The sequence below is a fragment of the Halichoerus grypus genome, chromosome 9 (genome assembly GCF_964656455.1).
Source record: "Halichoerus grypus chromosome 9, mHalGry1.hap1.1, whole genome shotgun sequence".
In the NCBI taxonomy this organism is placed as follows: Eukaryota; Metazoa; Chordata; class Mammalia; order Carnivora; family Phocidae; genus Halichoerus; species Halichoerus grypus.
This window is the reverse complement of record NC_135720.1, coordinates 33,725,035-33,745,157: the sequence shown is the minus strand read 5'-3', so window position 1 is coordinate 33,745,157 and position 20,123 is coordinate 33,725,035. Positions and strand designations below refer to the sequence as shown.

Sequence of the window (20,123 nt, the reverse complement as noted above, 5' to 3'; positions counted from 1 at the left end):
CAGACTTTTAAATCATGGTGAGCAGCTATGTATTACAAAATAAACTTACATAGTGCATTTGCATGCTTCTGTACTAACACAACAAGGTGATAGAAGGTAAAGTTAATTTAAAAATTTAATAAAGGCATGCCATATCTATACATGTGTTATTAACACTGCTGCCTTCAGAAAAATATGTTTATAGTCATTTAAATTAAAAAAATATGTTTTTGTTTCACCCAATAGAAAATTAGGAATAAATACAACTCTAGCCTCATTACTTCTGTTTGAGAAGCAGGGCAGGCCTCTGGGCACATGACCTGTGCTGTCATGGGCCTCTGTGTTCAGAAGGACCCCCTTCTGGGTTTAACGCTTTGCTGTTGCCACCTTGGAATCTCAACAAGAAGTCCCACGTTTTCAGTTTGGACTGGGCCCTGCAAACTACATCAGTGGCCAGGTAGTATCTCCCAGTTAAAATAATAGGTAAACACTGACCGATGCCAATTCCAAAATTAAGAATGAATTTGAAGCTCCTTGATGGTAATTATCTGCTGCCATCTACGGCACATTTATATACTATTTATGTTGCTATTCCAAGAGCCTGTGACAAATTTTTTAATTAGAATAACTAAACCGTTTTACAATTAATTTTTAAAGTATTAAATGTCAGAGCACAGTTTTAGTTTTCCTTTCCCACTGGCTTCCACTGTTTTATGTTTTACTGTGAGTATGTATGTTGGTTTCCTAGGAAACCATTCTGAGAGGGGGAAAAAAAATGATTAGCCATTTTCTTAAATTAGAAGCTACCTTTCCAGAAGCAGAGTGTTTATGGACAAGAATTTTAAAACTATTCTTTTTTTTCCCTCAACACACCCATATCACCACTGCCCCACATAAAAAATGTCCTGTGTTGGCTGCTGGAGGGGAGGGGGATGGAGGGATAGGGTAACTGGGTGATGGACATTGGGGAGGGTATGTGTTGTAATGAGCACTCGGTGTGATATAAGACTGATGAATCACAGACCTGTACCCCTGAAAAAAAAAATCTCCTGTGTTGATTTCAAAATTGAGAAATTATAATTAAGTTACAATATATTTAATATATACGAATTTCCTCCAAACTGTGGCAAAAAAAAAAAAAAAAAAAAAAACTTGGAGCATAAGAACCTAAGAGTTCAAATGGTAGATCAAGTTAAGGTAGATAGTAGGAAAAACTGTTTCAGGGGTAATAGGCATTGTTACAAGAAATGGATGGTGAATTGGCTAATAAAAATATCTATGAATCAATGATCTACTCTCATAGAGAAAAGTTAACAGAGAATTCTGACATAAACCTTTGACTCTTAAAGTCCTAAAGTGTAAACAGTATAATTTCTTTATTCTCCTTTGGTTTTGAAGTGAACAATAGCTCTGGGTTATAAATATTTTACACAACTCCTTAGTTTTTCAACTGTTCAAAATATTCCAAAGTGCCTTTATTTTTAAAAAGAATTATCCCTCCTCCAAAGAAATCAAGAGGAAATAAGTAAATATATGTACCAACATGAAAGTTTTAAAAATTATTTGGGCATTATTAATGTTCTAAGTGTAGGTATAAAAACGATGGGCCATTCGCATACATAGAGTTTTATAATTTGATGAAAAGAATAATACTTAGCTGATTAATTAATTTGAAATGTGATAACCCTTGCAACATTAAGACTGCTATGACTTTTTCATTTAGAATAAATATCTCTCATTGAACATACATAAAAACCCAAGTGTAGGAAAACATTTAAAATAGACGAGGTCACCCACACCTTCAGATTTCAAACAGAATGAGCTCCATTTTTGAACTCCAGACAATGTTTTTCTGTGCCCTTCATTCTAAACCTTTCAGTATGTACATGGCACCGGCTAATTCACTGACTATCGAAAGCATATGGCCTTGCCTACCACAGGTGCAGTGGTAAAAACTCAGTGCCTCGGATGCTATTACACATATTGTCTTATTATTCTGATCGGAGGCTCTAGGCCTGCCTCATAGCATTTGGGCAAAAGCGATGTAAATCAGGCAAGTTTGTCATGTTTTACTCGGCAGCTGCAAGCGAGCCTGGAAAGTACTCTTATAAGGAACTTGTCTTCCAGAATTTCTGTTTATAGAGCCTACCACCTCTGGCAAGGGAGGAAAACATCAAGAAAGGACAATGTTTTACTCAGTATTCATTTAGCAATTGCCAGGCACCCTTCCCCAAAGCATACGGACATTGGCACAAAAGGTTCATCTGTCTCTCTCGATGACCTAGCTCTCTAGCAGGCCAGTACTAGCTCTTCCAGCTGGCTTGCCGCTTCAGTGTTTGCTGGTCTGCAGAGCTGGGGAAACACCCAGTGATTTCATTCTGATATAAAAATATACATACAACTAAAGAAACCTCCACATAATAGCAAGGCTTTGATAGAAACATACAGACATGTCTGTGTCCATATACAGACATGCACACACTTATTTACTTATTTCTAAAGGCAGGGGTGCAGGAGAGAAGTTCTGAGAAAAGTATGGAAGGAAAAATAGAGATACTGATGTTCCAAGCCCCCCAGACGTCCCATGTAATCTTGGACTAATCCGATTGTGATGAGAAGGCGGGAAACACTTCCCAGTCCTCCACAGTCGGCCTGATACTCCTCCCCTACTACCGCTAATCCCAATACAACACTATTAATGGCGTGAGCACTCCAGGTGCCAGGTCTGAAGAACATAAACAAAACAAGGACGAGTCCCTGAGCTGGTATCTGGCAACCACAGACCACCTCTGTTACAGTTTTTAAATAACACAGTAAGGATTAAATTTTTAAGGTTCATTGGGAATATTTTTTTTCTTTTTGCAAATAAGGGGAAAAGCTACAAATTCTTTCTTGATTAAGTGCTAACGAAGTCTTAATACTTATTTTCACCCATGGTATAGAAGAGAAAAAGTATGAAAAGAATTATAATGAATTCCCCAAAATACTGTTTTTTAAGCCTTTATAAACTTTCTGAAGAGGAATCCATTTATGAATTAAGAACTTATGATCTCAGAATGGAGCTCCAAATTCTTCAGCTCCACTCACTAGCTGTATGGCCTTAGGAAAGGGACTTCCTATCTATAAACCTCCGTATTGTAATCTGTAAAACGGGTTCAGAACAGTACCTACTATGTAGAGTTCTTGAGTAAATTAAATTAGGTAAACATCGTCACAAAGTACCTAGAACATGGTAAACAGTTGGGAAAACTGACTATGCATAGAGATGTCAGAACAGAGCTACACAAACATCCAAAAAAAAAAAAAAAAATCAAAGTCCCACTATATTCCCAGCCTTTTGTAATTATCTATTTGGGCACTTTATATTAGCATTTTAACAAAATTTGCTTACTAGAATTGAAGGTGAATGTTTTAAAAGGTTGTATCTGTTTGTTATGCTAATAAATAGGAAAATACAAGAGAACAGGTCCAACATACCATCTTTTCCTTGATGTTTGTTTTCATCTGTTCTGACTGACTGTGAGTTGATGCCATCTGGAGCCTAAAGATAGAAAGTGGGCCATTGAGTCATCTCCAACTCACAACCAGAGAAATGGTATTGTAAATAATCCCATTACCAATCTTCAGACTACAAGAAACACACTCAGAATTACAACCACCACAGAAAAAAAAAGTACTATATTTATAATCAACAAGCAATCATCCAACAAATATTAGATTGCCCCCTAGGGGCACAATACTAAGACACAACACTAAGACACAATACTAAGCCCTGTAGGGAATATGAAAAACACTAAGAGTGTCCTTGCCAATGGGGTGTCTGGATGGCTCAGTCGGTTAAGGGACTGATCTTGATTTTGGTTCAGGCCGTATCTCAGGGTCCTGGGATGGAGCCCCACGTCAGGTGTCAGGCTCCATGCTCAGCGGGGAGCCTGCTTGAGGATTCTCACTCTCCCTCTCCCCGCCCTTCTCCCCACACTCTAATAAATATATCTTTATAAAAAAAAAGTGTCCTTGCCATCAAGCACACCACTACTTAGTTGAGGGGTAAAGACAAACTTACAAAAAACTGGTAATATCCAGTAACAGAGCAGATAAACAAAATCTGGTCTATCCACACAATAAAATATTATTCAGCAATAAAAGGAACTTAAGTACTGCTACAGGCTACAGCATGGATGAACCTTGAAAACGGTATACTGAGTAAAAGGAACCAGTCACAAGATAGGATTCCTTATCTATAAAATGTCCAGAATAAGCAAGTCATAGAGAGATACAAAGTAGATAAGTGGTTGCTTAGGGGTGAGGAGGAGAATACAGGAAAGACTGCTAACGGGCTTTCTTTGGGAAATAATGAAAATGTGCTAAAACTGAGGTGATGGTTATAAATCTGGGACTATACTAAAAATCGCTGAATTGTAGACTTTAAATGGGTGAATTAGATGGTATGTGAATTATATTTTGATAACGCTATAATAAAACAAAATTACAAGTTGACATGTAGGTAATAAAATAAAAATTCTTCAAATTAAGAAAAAAAGCCAGTAATACATGTGAGATAAATTAAAACTAAATTACCAAGCAGGGAATATGAGCTCAGATATTCAAAGAAACTCTTTTTCGAAGGGATTGGGGCAGTGACACCTGAAAACTGTGGTCCTCCAAGGGTTTATAGACACAGTAGGACATGGCTGGCTCCCCTCACCAGTAAGTGTGGCTGGGCAATACTTCGTCCTTCCAAGTCAGTCTTCAGAAGGAATTCAGGAATCAGGAAGGGGAGTCTAGATCAATCAGACACAGAGGTCTGCTTGAAATAATTATTTTTTAAATAATCACTCTATTGGATTTTCATCTCCATTCAAATAAAGTGTTTGAAAGGACGACAGAGCCTACATTTCACCTCATGCTGTTGGCCGGGAAGGACTCTCCCCTTCACCTGCAGTCTAAGAAGAGTCTAGAAAAGCACCAGGGCAGGTACACAGAGGACACCAGGGCACCTCTTAGAGGCAGACGTACTCGGGACAGTGACTACTCAATCACAAAAGCGGTATGAGGGTCGGGACACTCCTTCAACCCCCCACCAGGACAGAGCAAATATCATCCTCCTTTCTTCATCCACAAGACTGCGGAAGGCCAGCCCTCCACAGCACAACGAACACAGTGAGCAATGCTAATCTTCCATACGAACACATATTTTGGAGCATGTGGTCAGAACCGTTTTCCTTAGCAAGTGAAGATAACAGTGCAGATGGTATTCATTTCTGTATTATATTTCCTAGTGTCAGCAAGGGCTTCGTGAGGAAGCATTTAAAATGGAAGAGCTGAATTTGTACCTATTTGAGAACAGAAGAACTGCAAGTGAAGATGGCTGGCCCATGTTTCCTTGAGGAATGGGGGACATATTTCTAATGGGTGACAGTGTTCCAATTAAAGGCATGCAGTGTAAGCAAGTTAACGTGATTTTAATTTACTTGTGCTATTTGTCTCTTAATGGTGCCATCAGATGATACAATCCACCCATTACCTTCGAATCAAACCATGTGGCTTAGATATTACTGGGAATTTGCTGGAAAATGCTGCTTCTAGCCCTGAGTAGCAACATCCTCTTGGAGACTGGCACGAATCCCACAGTAGATATTTTGCTTAGACTCAGTTCTCTCACCCTCCCCCTTTTTACTTCCTCTTAACTCCCTTAGCGAGGGTTCTTTAATTGGGAAGGAAATGTCATAATACTGTATTTCCTTACCATTCATTTTCCTACATCTGGAAACCTAGTCCTGCGCTTCAACCCCAGTCGTTGTCCCAAATAACCACTGGGTGGTAAGCAAGTGTTTAACTGCCTCTCAGGAGCAAGAGACCTGCCTGGAGCAATCCAGTGACCCCAAAACTCCCATCAAATAGACCGGAGTTGATCCACAATTGCCCATGCAAATACAGTAGCAATCTGAAGCTATTAAGGATTTCTCGGAAGAATAAAATGTCTACAAAAAGAAAAAAAAACCCTCTACATGACATTCTGGATTAAATTCAAGGTACCTTTCTTTTTTTAGAATCATATGATTTTTGTTACCCTTCATTTGTAGTATAAATAGAATCTCATGTTCGGATTACTTAATATCAGAATCATATATGGATACCCAAATACAGTAGGACACATCGTGGTTAAAAGCACCTACTTCGAAGTCACACAAATTTGGGTTTACTATCTATGGGACATTGAGCAAGTTACTTAAAGTCTATGAGGCTCAGCCATAGAATGGAAATGGTAATACCTCACCCACAGGACGGCTGTAGGGATTAAATGAAATAAGGCAAGCAAAGTCGTTAGCACAGTAAGCATTCAGCAGTGGCGGCAGTAATTAGTACTACTATCATCACTGTTCAAGATTCCTTTTGCTTGTTCTCATTCCAACAACCCTCTTGGGTCTTCTAGGCCAGGACTAGTCAGTACACCTGAGAATAATCCAGAATGTAAATCCACTTTAACCCGAAGAATACCATTTAGTTCAGCTGACTTTTTTTTTTTTTTAGAAGCAAGATTTTCCTGATAAAGGAAGAGGTGATATTAATTTACCTTTTGTGCAAGCTCCTTACGTGCTCATGGATGAGTAACAAAGAGCCCACCAAGGGGGTGTTCTAGGCCACCTAGGCCTCTCACTTTCACCATGCCTACCCTGCTATCTCTTCATCCATCAGTCCCACAGTCTCTCCCCGCCCAATTCCAACAGCTTCCATTATAAATTAATCATCTTGACAAATATTTACTCAAATCTTCTATGTGCTAGGCACTGTGTTAAGCACTAGACACAAAGGGGAAGTTATTTCATGTTTCAGGGTTCCTGCTTTCTAATTATACTGCAGCTAGCTCCCTCACCACCCCTCCCTACACTTCACTTCATCCCCAGATGAGCCTCAGGAAAAGCAAATATTCCTGCAGGAGTTAATAAATAAGGAAGAATCCCTTACCTCCTACTTTTCTATAAGTAACAATTGGTAGTCCCATGTGTGAGCGGTCAGGCCATTCCTAACACTGCAAGGACAACTAATGCAAGGATTATGCAATGAATTTTAACTCGTTTAATTTTCTGCCCCAGCAGTATAACTTCTAGAAGGACAGGGACTACGTCTCTCTTGATCCCCGCCAGCATGGAGCTTTAGTGCCTGGCATACAAGTGCTCGTTAAGTTTTTAATGATCTGAATTAAACTGGATTGGTCCAACCAGTTCAAAGCAATTATTCCTTTGCTTTAACATCAAAAAAGAAAACCTACTTTTTCTTTTGACTCTCTCTGTTGAGCAAATATGTCTCTGACGTCAGGTATCTGGTACTGTTTGTTTTTTTTCCTCAAGGTCTGGGAGACCGTCTCTACCCGTTTCTGAACAGCAGCTGCCTGGGTCCGGGTCAGTGTTGACAAAAACACCATGCTTTCTTGGGGATCTCCAGCAGACTCTCCAAAGAGATTGGACAAGCCAGCCTCCTTAAGCCACTCTTCTTCCAGTTCTCCCTCTAAAGACAGTAGAGAAAAATGGGGTTTAAAAATCACAAAACATGAAAACTTGCACATTTTTTTTAAGCTTTTCAAACACGCTTACTGACATTCTTCTATCGAAATCAAACCGCAGTGCTAAGAATCATTATCTGAAACTTGGACAACTGCCATCAACTCCAGCCACAAAGATATCAAATTTTAGGTCCATTTCATATATACTCAATTAAATGACTTCACATGTGATTAACCTCTATAACTTCCCTGCAGATTAACTAGGGCAAGATAGTACTGGCCCCTTTCTAGAGAGGAGCAAGCAATGAAAAGATAGTTTACTTCCATCAAGTTACAGAAGGAACTCAATGCTGGAGATATCCAATAAAGCCGTTTCTTGGCTTAAATTCAGCACTGCCCCAGAGTCCAACACTAATTGATGGAAAGGCTTGTTTTCTCTGTTCACTGTTGCTGACATGGGAGTATGGCAAAAAAGTAAAGAGCATCCAGACATCAGGAACTAATCAATTTCAAATTAAGTTTTTAATCCCCATAGTAAGCACATCAGATTCATGTGTTTTGTTTTGTTTTTTTACAAATTAAAAAAGAAAAGCACACTATTTTAAGCAAAAATACATAGAGAGAGATTATGGGAAACTAATTACATAATAATCAATTCAGAATACTGAAAGCAGAAAGTAAACAGCAAAGCAAATATTGTGTAAGATCTATGAAAATTACAGAAAAACAGAAAGATAACGAGGATAGATTCCCTTCAAGCACTAAGTTTATAGAGGAAAATGAAAGATTGAGACCCAAAAGACCTTCATCTACACTCCATTTCTCCACCTTCATAGCCACGTGACTTTGAACAAGTCACTCAGCCTCAAGTCTACGCTGTTCTCTCATCTATAACCTAAAGCTTAGCTGTCCTGGCTTCCTCCTAACCATGAGAGAACATTACATGGGAAGAGCTTTGCAGAGCTCTACCATAACCTGTGTATTCTTCCACATTGTATCAACTCCTTGAGGGCAAGAATCTAGTATTAATACCCTCGGTTTTAAGAAACATAATGTAGTGCCAGGCATTCTGCATGCTGGGCAATAAAACTGTTTATGGACATAAAAAAGTCAGCCATTATCATGAATGCTGTTAAGGTAGAACTCAGTATACATGTATGAAACCAATTTGCCAGGGGAAAGAAAGCAGATATTGACATGATAGGTAAAGTAAACAAGATTTGAATACAGAATCACTTGATCCATTAAAAAGTAGAGGTAAAACTCAAACCATTTAAGGTCAAAGAAAAAGCATGGGCATGTACGAACATTCCCAATTCTTCTTGATAATCACATTATGAACAACAATCTCTAAATTCATTTTAGTCTTGAAAAATTATGAAATAGATAAATGACACACATCTATGTATCAGGCTTGAATGCTATTTTCTGTGGAATATTTTCTCCTTATTCAGCAGACCACTGGTATGCTGCTTCCATCTTGAAACACTGAGACAGAACGTTTGGGCCATGCACTGATTTTCTCAAGTAAGTTCAGTTTTACTGGTAAAGTGAGGAAGAATGAGAGTAAAATAAAGGAAAACCCAAACAAAAGAATGACTTGATTATAATTTTACAAATCTAAGAAATGTTAAATTAAGAAAAATCTCTAATTTCTCTTTTAAAGTATTATTGGTAGATTTTTCAAAAAATGCCATAGCAAGGGGAAAAATCTATGTATGTGGATTCTGTTTAACAGCTCAGTGCTAAGTCATATACTCAAGAAGTCCTCTGCTGAAAAGGAGATCATTATTAGTGGGTCAGGAGGCACTCTTTATTTTTTTGGCATCCAGATCAACTGACATATGGGTGGCACAAGGCAGGGAAAGAAAGTTAAAATGGGATGCCTGGCTGGCCCAGTTAGTAGAGCAGGCAACCCTTGATCTTGGGGTTGTGAGTTCAAGCCCCATGCTGAGCGTGGAGCCTACTTAAAATAAAAATTGTTTTTAAATGCTTTTTTAATAAAAAAAAAAGAAAGAAAGAAAGAAAGAAAGCTAATATAATAGATGCCAGAATTGGTCATCAAAAACTTGGTGACTTCTTGAATTACGAGACTGAAAGAAACCGTATGAATTTTGAGGGGAAAAAATGTTTTATACGTTTCTTCTATAATATCAAATATAGTAGTAGAGATTGTGGGAAATATAGGTGGAAAGAAACTGGAGACAAATTATGGACCAAATAGAAGAAAGAAGCAAATATGGAGGCTGAAAACGCTAATGCCATACACTGTCCAAATCTATACCCCCAGGCTAGCTGGCTAAACCTGCAGCATTATATCCAATTAGGTATACAAGATGACCAGGACTGAGAGAGGTCCGAAAACCACCAGAAGGGCTGGTATGTAAATCTTTTTTTTCCTTCTGGAAGGACTTGGTGAGGAACAAGATGAGCATCCTCAAACATTTGAAAGGTTATCCCGTAAAAATAAAATAGGCTTGTTCTGTTCTTCCAAAAGGCAAAAAGTATGTCCAAGGTAGAGGATGGCAGATCGTGAAGCAATAAAATGAAGAACATCAAGACAACTCAAGCTAACTGACCAATGGAAAAACAACATCACTGCAAAGTAGTGAGCTTTCCAGCAGCATCTATACTCACTAGAGAACAATCGACCATGTGGCTAGAATCCCACACAGAAGGAAGGTTAGATCACTTCAAAGACCCAGTCAAATCCTAGGGCTCCATGATACAGTAAGCCTAGCCAACAAGATTCTAGCCATCTCTCAGACGAAGTGATTTTCCTCATGCTACTTAAATGTGGCAGCCACATCCATAAATCTGCCACAAGCAAGTAATTTTCAAGCTGAAAGGCCAACTAGCATGATCTTAGTTGGGTTGTCCTATCTTTAATTCTTGCTGCTGCTGATGTCCCCGTCATTCCCATGTAGTCATCCCCCAGAAATACGTACACAAACAAACAGAAGTTTTACTTATTTAGTTTTTACCATCAGGCTCTTTGACAACCACCACCTCTTGATCTTGTCTGTTCTCACTAGATTTCTTGATATTTTCTAGTTCCGTCCAATAGTCCTCCATTGATAGTTCATCCAGAGAATCCTGAGAACTTGACCGGTCAAATGGAGGCTTTTCGGGAACTTTGGTGACTTCCTGGTTCATAGTGTACTGGCCATATTTGCGGCTATAAATTCAAAAGAAAACACAGTTCATTTTAATACACGAGGAAGTAGTACAAATTCTAAGACATCAGAGTACTGACTGAACAATTTGGAAACTCCGTAAGTTCCCCTTCACAAAACCAAAGAGATCTGTATTTTGAAGCTATTTACCTTGAGATACCAGTAATTATAATATGCCTGTAGAACGAACAAGAAGTTTCACTGGCAATGTGATAAACCATTTTTCCTTTCCATTTCATGTAAATTATTTTAGGACTTCTTTAAACCTAAAACTGTTCTTAGAAAGCAACAGGTTAAACCTTGATTAGAGGTCATTAGTTAATTGAGATTTTTTTATACAGTATTCCCTTTTTGTCATTTATACCTACAAACAAAACTCAGTCAGCCCTGATATAGCAAATATCTGCAATCAATAAATAAGATACTTCTCCCTCTTTGCCCTCCCTGCTCATGCTCTCTCTCAAATAAATAAAATATTTAAAATATATATATAATTTGAGTGGGGACAATAATTGAGGAACTAGTGTTTTGTTATTCTAATTTCAAAGTGCTCTTTTATCTCCCAGGAGGATGTTAGGAAGTAATACTCTGCTGCATTGGTTTTCTTACTACACATATGAAAATAAAAAAATACCATAAAACAACATTCTTTAATAGTATGTGAACATTTTCACATTTAAACTGACCTTTCCCATAATTATTTAAGACAGTAGGATTTAAGCGGCCCTCTTGGCGCAGTGGGCAGCGCGTCAGTCTCATAAGACAGTAGGATTTAATACTGCATAAAGGAGAGGGTCACTAAACTCTGGTCAATTCTACCTAGCAGTTTAATTCCAACTGGTTTCTTAGAAAAAGTCAAAACACTTAATTACCTATTGCTACAAATAAATATAACTGACTACTTAACTGTAATATGCTAACAGGGCAGTTTTATTCCTTTGAAGATGGTTCTCTCTGCCCTGATTATGTACTTTAATAATGCAGGTTGCATGAATGAACAATCGCTATAATATCTCCCCAGTAGCAAGTCTGGCGTGGTGATGGGTGGGCGTTAGGAGTAGGGCCAGCAGGAGGAAGTCTAGACATATTTGTGTGCTTCTCTTTCCTCCAGTCTCCATTGTCCATTGTTTGCCTCCCCCATCCCTTAATTCAGGGGCACTTCCTCCTTCCCTGCCCCAACCGTCCTGTTTACATCCCTGTATCCCATCCTGGTCCCTTGCCCTTGCCCCACAGGCCTCACCTTCAGTGTTGTCATTTTAGAGTTTACACTCCTGATTCTTAAATTAAAATGTGAATGGGAAAGCTATCTCTCTCTTAAAAACAAAAAATAAGTTCTATTTTTATTCCTGTGATCAGCAGCTCAACCTATGCACATGTTTTTTTTTAAGATTTTATTTATTTATTTGACAGAGAGAGAGAGAGAGAGAGATAGAGAGAGCACAAGTAGGCAGAGTGGCAGGCAGACGGAGAGGGAGAAGCAGGCTCTCCGCTGAGCAGGGAGCTGGACGTGGGGCTTGATCCCAAGACCCCAGGATCATGACCTGAGCCGAAGGCAGCCGCTTAACTAACTGAGCCACCCAGGCGCCCCTATCCACACGTTCTTATTCCTTAATCCGGCTTTACCAGGATAGTTAAAGCTAATTGACAGAATGTCTACCAGATTCATTTTTGGTTTATTTCATGTCAAATACATAGATGCCCCATCCTTGTTTTTGTCTTCTCTCTCACTATAAGACTGCCGTAGCCCTAATTCCTATCTCCCGCAACCCCTAGTTCCGTGGGAGACCATAATAAGTACTGTGGAATGTGTGAAGTGTAATGACTAATGCCAAATAATTTGGTTTATCTGCTCACAGAAAAGAGGTGCAGTTGAACTAAAAGTACATTAAGCTTTTCACTTCTGAAGGAATGTGTTTATTCTGGCAAGAATTTTCCAGTAAATTTCCATTAAGATAGCATGTGCAGAAAAACGCAAGGGCATTGAGCAACAACACTGTTACGTAAATATACCTTTTATATCAAGCCGGGCTTTCAAAACAGGCATAAAGCAAAAATCTAATCGCCTAGTGCTAATGAATAGACTCAATATTTTTACTTTAATAAGATTCAAAGTTGAATAGGTTTTTTGTAATAACCCGATGATACGGAGTCTTGGAATGGAGGATTTTTTTTTCTTTTTTGGATCATTGGTAAATGTTGGAAGAAAACATTTTCTTTTTTAAACATTAGAGCATGGGGAGGAGGGAGGAGGCAAGCATTCAGTGGTAGACTACCCTCCTTAGCACGCCATGGATGTTACATTTTCTCTAAAAATGTAGCTGAACATCTTTTAAATTACAGTTTACATCAATAAACGCGTTGTGTCACTTCTTTTCTTAGAATATACTCTACTTTTGAACTCCAGACAGGCAATGGCTAAAAGTGTAGCCCTTCTTAAAACTGTCCTGGTAAGAAGCCAGTTAACTGGTTCCTCTCTTCTGTTTCTAGAGGTACGTTATCTGATACCACATTCATTCTGCAAATTGGGTTCAAGACCATAAAGTAACATCTGTTAGACATAATGAAGTGCAGAGCAGAAATATTTTACATTTCCAAAAGGCCCAAGCCAACACATGGCGCTAAAATCAAAGAAACGTGCAGTTTGTACCATAAGCAACTACCAATTACCCTCTCCTGACTTACTGGCAAACAATTGCTTTTCTTCCTTACTTGCCCTCCAGAATCCCATGTGCCAATCATCCCAGGGCCACTCTATAGACACTCTCACATTTCTCACCTTTTACAGCTCTAACCACAGAACTAGTATTATCACCATGCCTTTTTTTTTTCCTGGGCGCTAACATTACCAGCAAATAGTAACTTAACAGACCCTTACGGGCCTTCATGGAATGTCCCTTCTTTTTCTTCTTGCTCACATGTTCTTATGCTGTGTTTATAAAAAGTGGGGTTTTGTTTTATTTTCCCCAGGTATATTTTATCCTATTTTTCTGTGATATTTCCCCCCCAGTCAGTGAATTTCACACACAGTGTTATCATTCATGCCTCTTATTTATTTTGTCATAGAGAATGTTAAATTGATCTGACGCAATTTGTTCTTCACAGGAGGTGGACGGTGCCATACATTAGATTGTGGTCTGCTAGAAGAAAACAAGCTGATTGATGATTCATCCTAGGACCAATGCAGAGAAATGACAGGCAGCTATATGGGACCAGGTACCAAATAATTCAGGTTCTACTTAACTATCCCTATGATTTTGGAAAACCATTTGACTTCTCTAACCTTGACTTTTCCTATCTATAGAATGGGAAGAATACCAATAGCCTTGACTGCTTTGTGTGGTCTGAGTTACCAAGTAAGAATTCCCCCCGAAATGCCTCCTGGGTAACCATGAAGAGCAAGCACAATTTAGTATCACTGTTAACATGTAAACCTGCTTACTATAAATAACTGCCCCTCCCATAGTTTAATAAGGTCACCTTTGCCCTCTTCTAAGGTTCAGAAAAATTACTTAACCTCTACGACAGCCATTCTTGAACATTCTGGTCTCAGGACTCCTTTATACACTTAAACATTTTCAAGGACTCCCAAAGAGCTTTTGCTTTTATAGGTTATATCTTTTGAGAGGTACACTACTGGCTATTAAAATTGGAAAGAAAAAATAAAATATTAAATCATTTAATAAGAATAATCAACATCTTAACATAAATAACTTTTTTTGGGCGGGGGGGACCTATTTTCCATACCAAAAAAAAAAAAAAGTAGTGAGAGGAGTAGCATTGTTTTACATTTTTTGAAACTGTCTTTAATGTCTGGCTTAATAGAAGACATCTGGATTCTCACATCTGCTTCTGCATTCAATCTTTTCTGATACTGCACATCATGTAGTCTCTGGGAAACTCCACTGTGTTTTCATGAGAGAATGAGATTGAAAAAGGTCAATAACGTCTTTGTGTTATGAAAACAGTTGTTATCTCCTAGACCCCTAAAAGTCTGGAGACCCCCCGGTGTTCCAGGACCAGACTTTGAAAACCACTGTTCTAGGATTTCTCAGAAACAACACCTAATGGATCTCAAAAAACACTTTTCGATTTTTTTTTTTTTTTAAGATTTTATTTATTTATTTGACAGTGAGAGAGACACGACGAGAGACGGAACACAAGCAGGGGCAGAGGGAGAGGGAGAAGCAGGCTTCCCGCCGAGCAGGGAGCCTGATGCAGGGCTCGATCCCAGGACCCTGGGATCATGACCTGAGCTGAAGGCAGACGCTTAACGACTGAGCCACCCAGGCGCCCCGCACTTTTCAATTCTATGGGCAACGAACGCTCCAGAAAGCCGTACTGAAAGAAACAGCCATGCTTTCCTGGTGACTCTTGACCTACTTCTTTGTTTATTTTAGTTTAGTTTTACAGCCTTTCATCAAAACTGGGACTTATTCCAATGATATAACCATATTTAATTTATACTTCAATGACAAAGAATAGAACATCATTTAAAAACCCCTGCCTTGCCAATGTCTTTCATCATTTGCTTTTATTTATCAACTATAAGGGGCAGAAATTCTCTCTAAGCTTCCCTCTGGGCCAGTGCATTTGAAAATGTGCATTTTCCTTAACACTCCTTTGTCATCCATACCTCTTCCTCAACCATCTCAAGGTAAATTTATTTTGAACTAGGATGTTTCTCTGAACTCATATTTAACTATGTGGTCCAATCTCTACTGTCTGTACCCCACCGCATCAAGAGTCCTGTTGCTATACTCATCAGTCTGTCTCCTGTTCTGACCCTTCTAGAGACACTTTCATGGCCCAAAGTCTGCTTTCCGCAAGTCCTTTGATGCTAAGATTCAGTCGTGTTTCTTTTATTTTCTTACAAGATCCTCTCTAAAAGAGCTACACTTTCTTTCATGCTCCTTATCCCAACATTCATTTCCAATGCACAGAAAGAAGTGACTGGATTGGGAGACACAAAACAGGAGAATAAGGTTTATTTTTGTTTGGTTTCTTGTTCTGTTTTTAATGCACCAAAAAACAGCAACAAAACTTCTTACGCCATAACTTACCATTAACCATAATGACCAAGTATATTTTAGATAAAGCCATATTTATTGAAGCATAAACTTTAGAATGATACTGGACCCAGGGATTTAAACCTATCCCATCATTTTCTAGATGAGGTAATGAGGTCCCAGGGTTAAATTTTCCCCAAAGTCACCCAATAAAGTGATGGTAGAGCCAAGATTAGTGTCCTCACTTCTTCTTCAGTAGTCATTTTATTATACCAAATAGACTAGAAAGAGTAGAATTTACTTTTTTTGCATCAGACGCTCCAATCTTTCTCAGTTTGTACCGCACACAGCAAAACCAAAAGTGATCATGGTGACACAGTCTATCCTTAACACTTTTAAATGACCAGTGTACTTACCTAGAGAAAAATACATTTAACAATCAAACCATCTCTCTTTAAAATGCATGAGACATCTTTTCCAACGCATTTTCTAAAATATGCTTTGTGTCACTCTGGGACGTGACTTCAAATATACCTGTCTTTAAAACACTTTGTTTTGAAGAAGTTGGAAATTTTCAAAAATGTTTAACTCACTCTGCTTCTCCTTTTATATTATCTCTGTGTTTAAAACAACAACAACAAAACAGAAAACGAAAAAACGGTGTTTCTGCTGTATGGATTTTTCTTCGGGGGCGGGGGGGGGGGGCAGGGGCATTAAAGAAGTAATCACTGCCATCAGGAGATGGCCAAGCTATTAATACTCCGTAATGGCCCTGCCCATCAGAATACACTGAATTGGAATGACTATGAAGAGCTGCAGCCTATGATTGACCCAAGTCATTTCTTTACCTTGGAAGTGAATGCCTACTATTGTTTAGCTGAAAGTAGTAATTATCAGAAGTGGCGCTGACATCCAGGAAGAAAGAACACTGGAGATGCCCGAAGGCAGTGAGAAGCTGATTAGAAAGCAATACCCCACCGCCTCTCCCGCACCCAGGCAGCCTTCAGAACTCAGGAAAAGGGATCCCTCATCTCTTCTACACAACCCAATTGCTACAGTTTTAAAAACCTAGTAAGTCAAATTTCACATTTCAAGTAAATTTACTTTTCCCCTTTGTATACATTACCCCTTTCCTTTTGGGGCGGGGAGAATTAAAATTCGTCATTATTTCTTTCAGCATTCTTTTTCTTTAAAAATAAGAGTATCTGTACAGCACATTTAAGTATTCACAGAGTGTCCACCACATATCAACACACAGCAAAACAAGGAGCAAGGGAAAGGATCACCCTCTATTTACACAGCGTTGCCTAAGCAAAGCTGAGGAGAGAAGGCTGCTCAGTGACACTGTGAAGAGCTAGTTTTCAGAACTTGGCTTTATCACTTTCACAGAAAACTAGAGCAAAACCAACTCATGTGCGAACAACACTAAAGGAACAGGGATATAGGCGGCTGCCACCAGCAGGTCTGGTAGAAAGGAGGGAAGGCATGTGGGAAAGGCAGGGGGCAGCCAAGGCATGTTGGAAAAACTCCATTTCAATGTACAGACACAGGCAGGATAAGGGGAAATTACGGGCCATGGTTACAGACATAGGCCCTTCCTCTTTTAGACTCTGGTTCCGTGTAGTGAGATCCCCTTGGTTCCTGAGCTCCCCAAACGTCTCTCAGGAGGCACGCCTTCCTCCTCACTCGAAGGAACAACTCAACAAGTAACCAAATGGGAGCCACAGGATCTCAGTGCCAAAATCATTTTCCAAGATAAGGGTAGAGGGATTTGGAGTGGGGCTTTGACATAAAATGTCAAGATCTTGGAACAGTGGAGCTAGGCATAGCAAATTGAGTTTTGCATCTACACTTCATTCAATTATCCATCCCCATGGCTTACATCTACCCCACCACATTTCTACTCCAGGACTCTTTCCTCTTCTCCTTCTAGTTAGCTGTAGAGCCACCTGGAGATTCGTTCCCAGCAGCTACTTTGCACTCTGGTCATAGGCTCTCCAGTTGGATCTGTTTTCCACTTGTTGTTACTCAATGTCATCTCTTGGTACCTTTCTCCATGGGGGTTGGAATAAAAGCATTTCCCCGCTTCTTCAGTCTCCCCACAGCCCTACCACATCCTGCACTGTGATGCTCAGGCCTTATATGTCTACCATTACACTGCGTGTTCCTTACAGTAATAATCCGTGTTTTGTTTTGTTCACCTAGGTATCCCTAAATTCTGCAAACTGCTTGCCATAGCAGATGCTTGTAAATTGTTAAATTATTAACTGTTCAATTATTGCTGCCTCTAAAACAACCACCTCCTTTTAATTTCTAAGGTGGTTTTTCTTTAATTGCACAAAACTACAAAGGAGTGAGACAGAAACATGAAAAGTAGACGGTGAAGAAATTAGTCATCAGGAAACCCTAAAAGGCAATTAATAAGTAATTATTCTACGCCTCTGTAATTCTTGACTGTTTTGTTTGAAAGGAGGCTTCCTTGTGAGGGAATAGAGGTTACAAAACAAAGAGCTGATTTCATATTAGACCGTACCTAATATTAAATCATAAATAGCACTGGCTTACATTTTATTAAGCTGACATTCCCTGCTTCCATGCTGTCAATTCAATCGCTCAAACAAGTTTTAAAATATTTGTTGAATGCCTACTATATGTCAGGCACCTTATCAGAGATGTCTGTTCAAGCAAGCTACGCAAACATTTATCAGGAGATAGATTATAAATGACACCAACACCAAGTAAGGGTGGAATTTTCCAGTTCCTCACTAAACTTGTGGCCCAGACAGCTCTCCAGCATGAGCTTCTGGGTCATGACCTCTGCTTTAGCACTGTCCCTAACATGCTTCAGGCTGTGTGTGGTTCACCATTCCTTCCTCAGAAAGAAGTTCACTTCCTCTCTATCACTGCTATCAGCTTACCTCCACCTCATGTTCCCCACCTTTCCCCAAACAAACATTTCTGCAGAAACCAATAATTTGAGGTCATCTCCATAGCCCATGCTGGGACCCCTCCCTCTCTCCTGCTGTCTCTCACAGTCCTCGTGGGTTTGCCTGAAACCCACTCACCAGCCTATTCCTAAGGTTGTCCGTTCCTGAGACGGAGTCCAACTTCCTCACTGTCTACTCACTGTCTACTACCTGGTTCTTACTTTACAACAGTCATTGATTTCAAAGGTAGTTATCAGCATCCCAAGTTTTTGTCAACCTTTTATCCATTTATTTTTATTGCTCTTAACAAATCAATGTTTTTGCCTTTTCTGTCTCAAAGCTGTGCCCTCTTCTCTTTCTAAAGAATCCATCAGGTTCTCAGAGGTGAAATGAAGAAGAGGATTCACTGATGAAAACCAAAAGTCCTCCCATCTTCCCTGATATTTTTGAACTTGTCATTCAAAAGCTCCCTATCAAGCCTTCTATTAGACTAGAATCTCATCATTACGGTTTACCAATGTGCCTTAACCATACATGAATACAAACCGATAAATTTACACCAATGTGCAACTGTCACATACAAAACTTAACAATATACTTCAGAATCTGGGATCCGGGAGAGATGTTTAACCGTTGGTCAGTTGACAAATTACAATTTTCCAATATCCCCCTCCACTTCATAGAGTAGGCTGCTATTTGATACATAATGCCTATCATTATATAGGTACTAACAAAATATTTGTTGATATAACACCAAACTATGAACATTTTTTAATTTAATGTTGGGGGGAGCCTGGGTGGCTCAGTCGTTAAGCGTCTGCCTTCGGCTCAGGTCATGATCCCAGGGTCCTGAGATCGAGCCCCATATCGGGCTCCCTGTTCCTCGGGAAGCCTGCTTCTCCCTCTCCCACTCCCCCTGCTTGTGTTCCCTCTCTCGCTGTGTCTCTCTGTCAAATAAATAAATAAAATCTTAAAAAAAAAAAAAAATTTAATGTCAGAATAGTGAATATAATATTGGTTTTACTTACTGCCTAAGGGCAAAACTTTTGCCTTTCATAAGACTTTTATATACATATTAACATCAACTTTCCTATGCTAATAAAAACACGGGCACAAGGCATAGCTGGATTTAGGGAAAAAAAAAAAAAACCCGTTTGACAAGGCATAGTTGGGAGTTTAAAAAAAAAACAAAAAACCCTTTCGATAGTAACTAAAGACAAATACACGGGCCTATTCTGGAAGAAATGTGAGCGTTATTATTAAACTCTTCTTGCTTCTTTCTGATTTTATTTATTTATTTATTGAGAGAAAGAGAGAAAGCGAGCGCACAGGAGTGCGCATGAGCTGGGGTAGGGCGCAGAGGGAGAGGGAGAAAGAGAATCTTAAGCAGGTTGCACGCCCAGTACAGAGCCCTTTACAGGACTCAATCTCATGACCCTGAGATCATGACCTGAGCAGAGATCAAGAGTTGGATGTTTCACCAACTGAGTCATCCAGGCGCCTCTCTTTGTGATTATTTATTGAAATAAGATAG

General features: G+C 39.2%; 1 protein-coding gene across 5 annotated transcripts in view; it reads right to left on the bottom strand.

Annotated features, from left to right (window-relative positions):
- The window catches only part of ARHGAP18 (Rho GTPase activating protein 18), a 192,431-nt gene that overhangs the window by 48,421 nt on the left and 123,887 nt on the right, over positions 1-20,123 (bottom strand). For all 5 annotated transcript variants that reach the window (XM_036120854.2, XM_078054751.1, XM_036120853.2 and 2 more), the window contains 3 exons: positions 10,465-10,658; positions 7,250-7,485; positions 3,457-3,520 (listed from right to left, as the gene is read on the bottom strand). In XM_036120854.2, the coding sequence (XP_035976747.1) occupies positions 3,457-3,520; positions 7,250-7,485; positions 10,465-10,658 (494 nt within the window). The remainder of the gene's footprint in view (positions 1-3,456; positions 3,521-7,249; positions 7,486-10,464; positions 10,659-20,123) is intronic.